We start from the raw sequence: 12,346 nt of genomic DNA, 5'->3' as shown, positions 1-12,346 counted from the left end.
TCCACTTATCCGCCATTTCTGCATGGCCGCATCTGTCTCCTCCTTTAGCTTCTAGGCTAGAGGTCAAGCTTTTTCTTAAGGGAGTCTTTCATATCAGACCCCCCAGATTTGAATTTTATACTGGAAAAGCTTACTTAGGCTTCCTTTGAGCCTACAATCTCAGCTTCTTTGAAGCATTGCACATGCAAAACTATTTTTCTGGTAGCCATCACTTCTCCTAGAAGAGTGTCTGAACTTCAAACCTTAAGGCTTTCTCAACTTTTTCTCATTTTCCACAAGGATAGGGTCTCTCTCCACACTAACCCCTGTTTCATGCCTAATGTGTTTAATGATTTGTCCCTTAACCAGTCTATTCATTTACCTACTTTATTTACTTCCCCTCAAAATTTCAGTGAAAGTGTGCTGCATACCTTGGATATACATAGACAACTCAGATTTTACCTAGACAAAACCAAGTTCATTAAGAAATCAGAGCAACTGTATCCTTTCATCCCAGGGTGCTGGGAAAGCCTGTGTCTAAACAGACTGTTTCTATTTGGATCTCTAAGACCATTTCCTTCTGTTATGTTATCCATGGAAAAACTCTCTCTTCTTCAGTAAAATCTCATTCCACTAGGGCTGTGGCTTCATCTGGGGTCTTCTTCAAACATTTGGACACTACCTCTGTTTTGGAGGCAGCTACATGGTCTTCTGTCCACACTTTCACCAACCATTACAAGCCGAATACTATCTCCAGATCCAGAGCAGGCTTTGACAGGGCAATCCTGCATAGCTTCATGGAGACTTCCTCTGCTTCAATCTCTTTTTTCCTTTCATGAGCTTTGTCACTCTCCCTCATATTATGAATACTGCAACATGGGAATATAAGGACGTAGAATAGTTGTGTAAAGTCTTACTATAACCATAGATGTACTTCTCTTCCATGTTGCAGTATTCTATCCAACCCTCCTTCCCCCTTGGTTCATGCTTTTCTTTGCATGATATGTTGCTTCTTCTTCATCTCTTTGGGCTGGTGTATTGACTAAGGCATTCAGTTCTAAGGATGGTACATACAGACGTCACTTTTATGGCCTATGTCAGCTGCTAGCCTGTGTGTAATGTCACACGTACCTTGCAGTAGTTTAAATCTTTTGTAACCTGGCTGAACGTTTGGGTTGCCTAGGCGGAGAATCCCTCATGTTATGAATACTGCAACATGGAAGAGAAGGACATCTATGGTTATGGTAATATTTTACACAACTATTCTTCCAGACCCTTTGACCCAGAGACTGACATACCCATGATACTGCATCTCTGAGATTTATTGCTGTGATTCACTCGACTCTGGCTTTATCAAAACTGTGTTTGTGTCACTGACCTGAGGACTCTGGTTAAAGCCTTCGGTTCTATCAATGGGGTCATTGCCTTTAGCACCATTAGTAATATTGACAACATTTGTCTTTGAGTCTTCAGCGCAGATTCCCTCATTGAGGCTGGCAACCTTCTCGGCTTGAAAAGTCCTACCAATGACCGTCTCTCTTTCTGTGAAGGAAGGATTAGACTCATCAGGGGAGCAATCTCTTTGGATCTGTTGGAGGCAGAAATGGCCACTGAGGTGTTAGTAAGGATCATTTCTTTGCCCCAAAGGGTGAATTTATGAGTTCCACTGGTGTCTGTTCCACCCTATGACCCTGCGTCAGTCTCCTCAATTTCTGCTCGGGCATCCATGGTTCAGAGTTGCTCCACTGATCTCAAACCCTCCTGCCTGATGCAGAGACAGCCCTATGAGGAATCTGGTGACTCATCCCCTGAACTGCCAAGAAAGAAGACATTTAAGAGAAAACACAGTGTGTCCCCCACTTCAAATACCAATGGAAGGCTAGAGAGGGATCCCCACAATCCCCTCTGGAGAACACCTCCTTTGGCGATTTTCTATGGTTAATGTGCCTGAAGGGAGCTTGGCCAGTGACCCACTTCGGATGAAGAAGTGTTTTTTGAAGTAAATGGAATGACACAGTTTACATCCTGGTTGTTTCCTCCAGCTGACAAGTTCATCGACTTGGTAGCTAGGAGGTCATGTCAGGAGTGCGATACCTGTGAAGCAGTCCCCAGGAAGCTGGATAAGATTCATTGCCCCCAAAGGGAAGACACTTTTGGGCTCATTTACCATCTGTTGACCCCATCATCGTGACAGCAGCCCCTAAAAGAGAACTTTCAGTGGATTTCACATTGATTCACCCACTTAATAAGTAGTTTAAGATGCTGGATAGACTTAGGAAGTGGGCATATTCTTTTGGCACCTTCGTCTGCACTACACCACTAATAGGTATAGGTTAGAGGGAGATCTTGCACAACAGGCCTTATCTACTTGGAAGAACCCGTTGACGTTAAGGGTCTAAGAAGCCACTGGAAATGACACTTAAGACCATGTCTACCGTGATTATGCTATCCATGTGCCTCATGCATAATGTGGCTGTTGGAGCAACTAGGGCAGCTGGTACTGGCATAGGAATGAGATGCCATAACTAGCTGCTATGTAATTTCTTGGATAGCCTTAAGGTATCTTTAATGGACATTCCTTTTCATGGTCTAGCCTTGTTTGGCACATCCATGAAAGAGAAGATGCAGAAGAGTGGGAAAGACTCTCTCTGCCATTGGAGTCAAGTTTTAGGCCCCTCAGCACTTATATAATGGGAAGCAAAAAGGGCCCAATTCATTCTGGTTCCACAAGTGTTACCATCAGTTTGATTCTCCTTCTGAGAGGAGCAGCAGTGATGGAGGCAGTCCCTTCAGGGGGATACAGGTGCAGAGGCCAAGCAGGTCCACAGAACCAGGATACCATATTCCCTAGTACAAAATCCAAACTTAACAGTGCTTAGTGGTGCTTAAAAAAGGCTTCATAATGATACCCAAGTGCTGTTAAGATCTAGGGAAGCACTTAACAAGTTTTGTCTTTTTCCTGGTTTCAGAACATAATCATAGAGATCCATATACTACATATAAATTCATAGTAAAGTTTATTGTACTTGACATGCAGTTTGATAGAGCTGTCACACTGTAGTGAACAGCTGTTTGTCACACTGTAGCAAACACTTGTCTACTATGGAGCTGATCACTTTTCTGCAGCTTCATCTTCACAGAAGTGCAAATTATTGCAAATACTTTCTTTCCAGCACTAATTCCTTACAGTATAACATACAAACTCATTGTACAGTAGGGCTGTAGTTGAAGTGACTCACACATTTGTGGTTTTCTCTGTAAACGTGATTCATCAATCCGTTCATAGACAATCGTTTCAGTTTTACATATGTTGTACACTGTATGCCAAGTACTATACACCTTACTAAAAATCTTATCCTGTTTCATCTTACTTCTGTTACCTTTTAATTGAATAGAGTTGTGTTTATTTGTATTGTCTGAGTTACTGATTGTGCTGCATTATAGTTAGTTGCAATAATGTCTGCTGTACAGACCACATGCCAACAACCCACTACAGACTGTTTCTCCCTGCAAATACATAATCAGAAGGTAGGGCTGGATGACATGGAATCAAGAAGTAGCTAGGCAGGTGCTCAGCATACACTTCCACTGAAGTAACTAAATAAAAACTACCCATTTTAGAATAAGAAGGCCCATTTTCCAAGATGAGGACTTTTATAACAAAAAGAAATGTTAAAAAAACTGCACTTGACCTTTAAGAAAGCTTTAGATTTTTTTTGTGAAGTCTAAAGTAAAAAGGCAAGAAGGAACTTTGTTTCCATGCCTGAGCCTATTTGAAGCTCTATATAATTTAGCAGCAAGTGATAAATGGATGTGGTATTTCAAACATTTACCTATGGTTGTTGTGGTTTAATCATGAAGGCGAAGCCTGAATGATGAAGCAAAGGCAACTGTGAGTAAATCTTCAATATACCCACACCCACTCATCGGTTATTGCTGTTATAAAATAGCATTATTTAAGAAAGAAATTACTTACTTTTCTTAAGTTATGTCTTTGTGTAACGGCGCTGTGGTGGTGGTCTGCGTTGTTTCTGCATTCTTCTGCTTTGTTGATGTACTGCACATGCGTATAGGACTTAAGTTCCCTCACTTACACAGTACATCAGTGCTTTGGAAAGCGAACAACGGAGAAAGGAAGATCTCTTTTTTTGTGAATGCAGAAACAATACGGAAGGATGTTTTACAGGTACGAGAGAGACAGGGCAAAAATACGGGGAATATTAGGTACGTTTCTTTAGTTTTGCATAATGTACCTGATTTTCCTTGTATTTTCTCTGCCATCTGTACATACCTCTCAACCTCGTGGTTCAAGAAAACTACAAAGCCTCAACATGTATTAATAGAAGAAAGTCGGGTCGGATTTCAGCGACTGGACTTTTTTCTATTGGTGTATGCTCAGTTTAGAATGGGCACTCAGTTTGGCTGACCAGTCAGTGTGCAGGTTTTTTGAATAATAACGAGGTACCATTGTGTAATTCCACATATGTGGTACTCAACAGATCCCTTTGCTGTCCATTAGAATGCTCATCTTCCAAGGTTCTGCTTCAGGAAATAAAACAGCAGACTTAAAAGACAGACGCCTTCTTTCAGCTGGATCACAGCCTAAGAAATATACTTTTCTTTGCACAGCATCAAATCAAAAATGCTCTTGTAGAAGCATAATAATACAGAGCTCACCTAATCGTTATAGCTTCAGGCTGGCAAAGACTATGTACATCTCCTTGGATGTTTTCTGGATCCCTTTTCAGAACACCTTTATTTCCATACTTTTTGTCTTAGAAGCAGGCCGTAGTACTACATCTAAATCTTCTTACTTTCAGACTGATAACCTAGAAGACTGACTATTATTTGCTTGAATATTTTCTTTCTCTTTGGAAAAGAAAGTATGAATGCACAGTACTATAATATAGCACAGGTTTTCAACCTAGGTAAAGCAGAGGCTCACTGTGGTTTCCATTACTTCTGTTTCTCCTCTATCAAGGTGCATGTAACAGAAGTGTCTGTGTGCTTCACTTGGCCTCCACCTCACTTGTCATGTACATAGAGAGGTCGTGTTCATTCTGAAAAGGATCTTAACATTCTAGATCCTTCTGAGAAATGCCATAGTACTGTGAAGTGTTTTTGAACCTGTTTAGTATAATGACTTGATAGTTTTTTTTTTGGTAGATAAAAACTTAAGAATTTCAGAGCTGCAGACAGTGATGTACTAGCCACATTTTCTGATTTTTCCCCCAGAACTACAAATGCTGATATCTAAGCTATCTTTTCTGTCTTAATTCATAAAGATATTGTGGCATTCAAAACATACTTTTCTTTTACAGGTAAGGCGATATCAGGTATAACTCTAAATGAACCTATTCAACTCTGTTCTATTTCTCTAAACTGCATAATAAGAGGAGAAATATTTGCATACTTTAGATGCACATCGGTAGCTCAGGTACTGCTTAACCTGAATGTCTTCCTCTGTCATATACACAGAGTAATTGTATTGTTCTTTTACCAGAGAAAAAGTAGTCAAACTAATGCCAAACAGCCCCTGTCCAGTGGATAAGTTATTGTACTTTGTCATGATGCACTTGGTAAATATTTGCAGGGTTTGATGAGAGCCTGCATCCCTATTATACTGGTCATTCAAGCCTTTTGCAGGGATGGTCACAGTGTTTTGCAATACATTCTCTTTTATGTTTTTCTGGGAATCATCTGTGTAGAACAGCCTCACAAAACTGACAGTGTGCAAGTCTTAAATTATCCAGTGCCTCTCAGAACAAATTTAAAGGGGAGGTAGTAGGCAGTGTAAAACTTTGCCATTTAATGTATACTGCCGTAAGGGGCTTGGCATCCCCATTACCCCCCCCCCCACACACACACACACACACAGATGATTGGGATAGGGGTCAATGGGACATCAGGCCTCCTTGCTAGCAAAACAAGCAGACAATGGTGTCAGTGCAATGCCACCAATGACTTTTTCACAACCTTCTTACATTACACGGGGAGGGGGATAGGTATTGTAAAACATAACTGGAATGATTCCCTGCAATAATATACAGGAGATTGCCACTAGGGAAAATGCTAAAGGCTTTATTCAACATTAAAACCAGACAAGCAGTTCCAATGTAGGCAGGTTTTTCTAGAGCTTTTCTGAGCAGCATGATTTGACATTCTTCCACCTCCCATGGTCATTGAACATTATGTAGAAATTCTATTTATGTGCTATGAATAACTAATGAAGTCATTCATGTCGAAGTAAGGTAGTACTGTTGAGTGAGGTGAGGCACTATAGAAGGAAGCATTTCATTAGCTCTGTTTTTTCCACCCTGGGAATGTTTTAATGACATGGTTGTGAATTAATTATGGCAGGGGCTCCCAAAGTGTGTGCTGCGGCTTCTTCATAGGGGCGCTACGAACTAATAAGCTTAGACTGATAAACTTCTTACTGTTAATCCATCCTGTTGGACAGTACGTTGCATTCTTAATACATTGGTATGTGTGGCATCTGTGTCTCTCATTCACTCATTTCATAAACACACACACACTATTTTTTCTTTTATTTACTTTTGGTTTAATTCTACACTCACTATATTGAATATAGTTCTAGAAAGATGAAAATATTCTGGTACATATCTGAATACAGTGCACTGTGATAAAACTGAAAGAGCTATAAATGCGGCTTTAGTCTGGTTGCTGTATTATTCTGGACATCTTACTTTGTTGTATTAAAATTTGTTTTCACTTTTTTATATTAGACTTCTTTATTGGATCAAATTCCTTACATGAAATAGCAAATCATCGAAGTGCAAAACTACATTAAACTCTTCAGATAAAATGATCATTATTCTTTGGCGATTAGTTGAGGAGGTCAAACCAAATGATAACCTGTTATACAAAAACTCACCTCATAGTATGTTAATCAAGATATAGTTTTTGGAGTAATCATCTTGTGATACTTGTTCATAGAATGTTGCTATATCTACTTTAGAAAACAATGCATTCACTTCACATCACTATTCATTTTTCCTTTTTGTGGGTGCAGATATGTCTTAGTCAGTGCTTGTAGCCAGAATAATAATCATTTTAAAAATTCCACAAAAATGGGCGGTGTTTTTAAATTTAATATCAGGAATAATCGGTTATGCCCAGTAATAATCTGCAGTTTGTGTTGATCAGAGAGTTTGTTTTGACAGTTAAAAGAGAGAACTGTATCCTATTACAATTACGAATATTTAAAATCACATGACAGTTCATATATAAATAGCTGTCAGTATCACGTGGTCTTAATGCTGAATTAGTTTTCAGAGATTGTATCAACCGAATATTGTTGTGATGTTAAGTCAAGTGAAGTTTTTGAAGTATTTCTTCTCGTATGTATGTGTAAAAATGGATCGTTTTTTACTAAACAGTAATAATCGCTGTGAGTGAAAATAAAGAGGGCACACCATCAACCAGTGGCAACAGTGTGAAAAAGCGCAAATATAGAAAATATGATGACAGATATTTGGACTTTGGTTTTACGTCGACAGAAGTCAGTGGTGAAGAGAGGCCGCAGTGTGTACTGTGTATGAAAGATTTGGCATCAGAGTGCATGCTACCAAGTAAGTTGAAATGCCGTTTAGAAACCATTCATCTCAGTATGGTTAGTAAATGTTGTGACTACTTTACCAGAAAGTTAAGAGTTAAATCAACAAAAAGGTAGTTTTTATAAGCAGGCATCAATACCAAGTAATGCTTTGCTAGCATCTTACAAGGTGGCAAATAGAATCGCAAAATGTAAGAAGCCTCATACCATCACAGAAGAACTCATTCTACCGGCTGCTGTAGATATGGTGAACATTATGATCTGTGAATCTACTGGGATGCTGCTTTCAAAAGTGCCTTTGTCCAGTAACACCATCAGTCGCAGAATACAGCACATAGCAGAGGACCTCAATGATCAATTAAAAAAATAAAAGGGAAGGAATTTGGGTTGCAGCTGGATGAGGTCACAGATCATAATAGTGATGCTCACTTGATTTGCTTTGTACAGTTTATAGATGGTGATAACATTGTAGAAGACCTTCTCTTTTGTAAAAGTATCACTGCTAGTGCTAAGGCTCAAGACTTGTAGGAGATCCTTGATACTTTTATATCCGAAAATAATTTGGAGTGGACTAAGTGCGTTGGTGTCTGTACTGATGGTGCTTGTTCTATGTCCGGTTGTTATGGAGGATTGCTGGCACTTATTCGAAGCAAAGCCTCTGATGCACTTTGGACCCATTGCGTTATTCACAGGGAAGCATTCCCGTCAAAATATCTGAGTCCTACATTGAACCAGGTCTTAGAATATGTAGTGAATGTAGTAAACTTTATAAAAACTCGGCCGTTGAAGGCAAGGTTTTTCAAAAAACTATGTGAGGATAATGGGATCTGAGCACACGTCTTTGTTGTACTACAGCACTTCGGGATGGCTCTATCTTGATAATGTTTTGTCTCATACGTTTGAATTGTGACAGGAAATTCATATTTTTCTTAAAGAAGAAGACCACAAGTATACTGAAAATTTTGTGATTGAAGATTTTTTGGTAAAACTACCATACTTAAGTGATATTTTTGAAAAGCTGAATGCTCTGAATGTCTCCCTGCAGGGAAGCAACATGCATCTTTTAAAGTCAATGAAGAAAATTTCAGCTTTTATGAAAGAAACTAAAACTATGGCAAAGAAAAATGAATGAAGACTGAGGCAAAGAATGTTTCCCCTTGTTGCAACAGTTTTTGACCTCCAATGGACTTGATTTTTCTCAAGGTAGGAAATCCATTTTTGAAGAACACTTATACCAGCTTTATCACCTGCTTTGAGAAATATTTTCAAAATGATAATATCGATAAATTTGCATGGATTCAAGATCCATTTAATGCCAGTGCTCCATCTGAATTTACTGCTGCAGAAGAAAATCTTTTTGAGTTGTCTAGTGACAATACCTTGAAAACAAAGTTTAGCAGCATGGAATTAACTAAATTTTGGATATCTGTAAAAGATGAATATCCCCTTCTGAGTCTTAAAGCTCAGGGAATTTTAATTCCATTTGCAACTTCTTAGTTGTGCGTAGCTGGATTTTCGGCGGTCGCTGTGATAAAAACTAAGTATCAAGTGAAAATCAGTGTGGAGAAGGAAAAGAGGGTGGCTGTGTCCAGTTTGATCCCAAGATTTGAAAAAATATGCTGTGATCAACAGGCTCATCCATCCCACTAATTATAATTAGTTGAATTTGTTCAATTACATTCTTTTTTTGTGATCTTAAATACGTATGCTATTTATTTTTACCTAACCATTTTAATTAAAAAAAAAAAAAAAAATTAGCTATTTCGCAAAGTATACTTGTTAGAATTTGATGGGGGGGGTGGCGCCTTGGGAAAGCCTGGATTCAACAAGGGAGCCAAGAAATGAAAAAGTTTGTGAACCACTGAATTATGGTTTTATTTTGAGGTTTAATCCTTGTATAAATAGTATTCATTTGATGCTACCCTAGCTTAAGTGTTTCCATCAGTGGAGGCCTTACATTTAAAAACAAAGGACAAATTCCTCATTTGAAAGAGCAGAAGAGTGACTGACTGAGCCAGTGTCAGCTTTAAATCAATGCCAGCTACAACTGAAATGTTAGTACTATGGAGAAATTCACTCCAGTGAAAGGTACTAGGAAAATAAAGGGGACCATCATGCTGTAAATTAATCCTTATGCTTTTCTCTCTAAGATGTGCTTTTAAGGTGAGTACCGCAGTCAGCTGTATGCTCTTTACCTTTTCGTTGTAATAGATCATTGCTTCACATGTACATGTTTTAATTTGTTAAAAAAGGGTCTACCGGATTTTTTCATGGCAGCTGAGTTTGTGTATGTTTTTTGTTTTGTATAGGATACACTGCTAGTACCCCATATAAAGTACCATCTTCTCAGGCTAACAGTGCACCACCTCCTTATTCTGCATCACCAAACCCCTACCAGACTGCAATGTACCCAATCAGAAGTGCCTACCCGCAGCAAAATCTGTACACCCAGGTAGGTACAATGTACTGAAGTGGAGCACTGCAATTATTTTTGCAAGTCTTTTTAACTTGTGTGTCTTTCTAAGCTTATTTTTATTGCTATTATTTTTCCTCTAATTTTACCTATTTGTTGACCAGATAAGCACCCTGGACAGAACTGTTCCTTTTCAGTAGTGACACGGGAGCACTATCTGGTTTAGTGACTTGGTCAGAGTTACACAGCAGGCAAATGGAGGTGGAAGAAATCAAGCCCAGTACCTTGGGCAGAGGATGCATCTCTTAACAGGCTTACCTATACCACCTGCCAGTGACAACTTTATCAGGTTTAAAGTAGTCGATGTTAAAATGCAGGTGTTGATAACATTTTTTTCATGTGCAGTCGTAGAAAGTAGCTGGCAGCATATTTTGTGTGAGAGCAGCTTCATATTGTCCCTGGCATTATACTGCATGATTATACAGAATTCTAACCGGGAAGATCTGTGATAGACCACTTAATTTTGTATATTTACTGACCTGCTACTAAGGTAGTGGAGGACTTGTGCTGCCAGACCATTAAACAATGTAATAACACAGAAATTTAAGGCCACAAGCTGTTTGAGTTGTACAAATGTGTTTATGTACTTACTTACAGCAACACTTGAGGAAGTTATTTAACCAAACCACATTTAAAGGGGTCAAACCAGAAAAGTGGGTGTGTACCTAAAAGCTCTCAACTAACTTCAAAAGTATAGAAAGACATAAACAAGAAAATAAAGGAAAAAAAAAATGAATGCAATATATATTTTCATTTAAGGGCACACTCATTTTGTAATCTCTTTCATTCTGAAGTTGAATTGCAGCAAAGTTGATTTTTATTAGAAACTTTGTTCTATAACCATGAGTTGATATATTATTTGCAGTGATAGAACCTGCATTATAATTTATGGCATCACATTTTTACCACTTTTATTTGCATGTTTAAACTGTTAACTTAAGTAGGATAACTGGTATGCTTACGAGTATGATTTTATATGCTGATAATTGATCGCTTTTTAATGGGTATAGTTGCATAAGGCACATTCTGCTGGGGGTCCAAGCTGGGAGTATTATTGTTAGTTCTAGAATGTGTCACTCACAAACTGGAAGCAACTGGTACCTCTTAAATTCCTGAGGACACTGGCTTGAAGATCAGCAGAATGATTACAGGCATGACCATCTCACTGGCAACCTGTATCTTTGAAGGACTTCATGATGGCTGCATTATTTACAGTTTCTCCACCAGTTTTCATCCAGTCAGTAAAGGTGGATCATGGGTTACCCGCAGGAGATTCACTGTTCATTTATAAGCCATGTATCTTGACACTTGCAGTAGTTTGATTTGAGTAAAGTGTTGAATTATATTCATTTCTATCCTTTCAGAAATTATCTTAGTTCAGTTAAAAAAAATGAGTAACCTAGCCTCTTGTAAATGCTACCAAAAAGAAATCATTACCTAAATTCTAAATTCCCACTTCTCTATTTTGCCTGTGCTGCTTTCTCCATTCACCAGTCTACTCTTTTTGCAGTATTCCCTGTGAATCCTACTTCTCTTTGCCCACCTTTTTTTTTTATATCTTGCAAATAACTTGTTCAACCTAATGATTCTGCAGTTGAAAGCATTTTGCTTTTCTACACTGTTTGTAATAACTCAAATCAACTTGTAGTTAGCACGTTTTGTTTGCTGCTAACTGTGCGCTGTAATTTAATTCTCCAAGGGATTTCTGAGCATGTTAATAAAAAAAAAATTTTATTTGAGGTAACTTGATATGCCCCACCTGGAATCACACACAGCTTATTGTAAAAAATTTGCTGATAACAAAAACTTACGAATGCGGACACTTTTAGGACTGCATTAGCCAGTAGTTAATTTTGAATGAAGGAGCTCCCATACAGCCAAAGATGATTAAAAGGGCTCTCTTGCAGCCGCAAATATTCCAGGTGCCTAAAACTGGCTATGATGCTAATTTTAGTGGAGAGAATGTTCACCAGCAGGATTTAATTATGCCGAGGGCAATGTGTCAGTGGTAAAATATTTAATGAAATTCTAAAGCCTGTTATTTGACAAAACACAATCAGATGTCAGTTTTCATTCTGTCCTAAACTTATTGGTTCAGATCTGATCCGTCAGCTCCAACTTGGCCGTTGCTAAAGCTTGTGGCAGCCAAAAGCTCTCAAGTTTCTCCCACACCCAGAGTGCAGCAACCCTAAGTACCCCAGATCTCATTTGCTGCTTAGAGCAAAAGACATAATTACTGCTACTCTTGAGCTGAATGGTACACTTCTTTCAGCTGTTCCCGTAAGGGGTCACCACAGCAGATTACCAGTTTCCCTTTT

General features: G+C 38.6%; 1 protein-coding gene across 2 annotated transcripts in view; it reads left to right on the top strand.

Annotated features, from left to right (window-relative positions):
- Nucleotides 1-12,346, top strand: part of FAM168A (family with sequence similarity 168 member A) — a 2,303,849-nt gene that overhangs the window by 1,771,923 nt on the left and 519,580 nt on the right. For both annotated transcript variants that reach the window (XM_044072210.1, XM_044072209.1), the window contains one exon: nucleotides 9,865-10,007. In XM_044072210.1, coding sequence (XP_043928145.1) covers nucleotides 9,865-10,007 — 143 coding nt within the window. The remainder of the gene's footprint in view (nucleotides 1-9,864; nucleotides 10,008-12,346) is intronic.

The sequence above is a fragment of the Protopterus annectens genome, chromosome 5.part0, assembly GCF_019279795.1.
Source record: "Protopterus annectens isolate FY-2018-M chromosome 5.part0, PAN1.0, whole genome shotgun sequence".
In the NCBI taxonomy this organism is placed as follows: domain Eukaryota; kingdom Metazoa; phylum Chordata; order Ceratodontiformes; family Protopteridae; genus Protopterus; species Protopterus annectens.
Note: the sequence above shows the minus strand (reverse complement) of the source record. Positions and strands in the feature narration are given on the sequence as shown.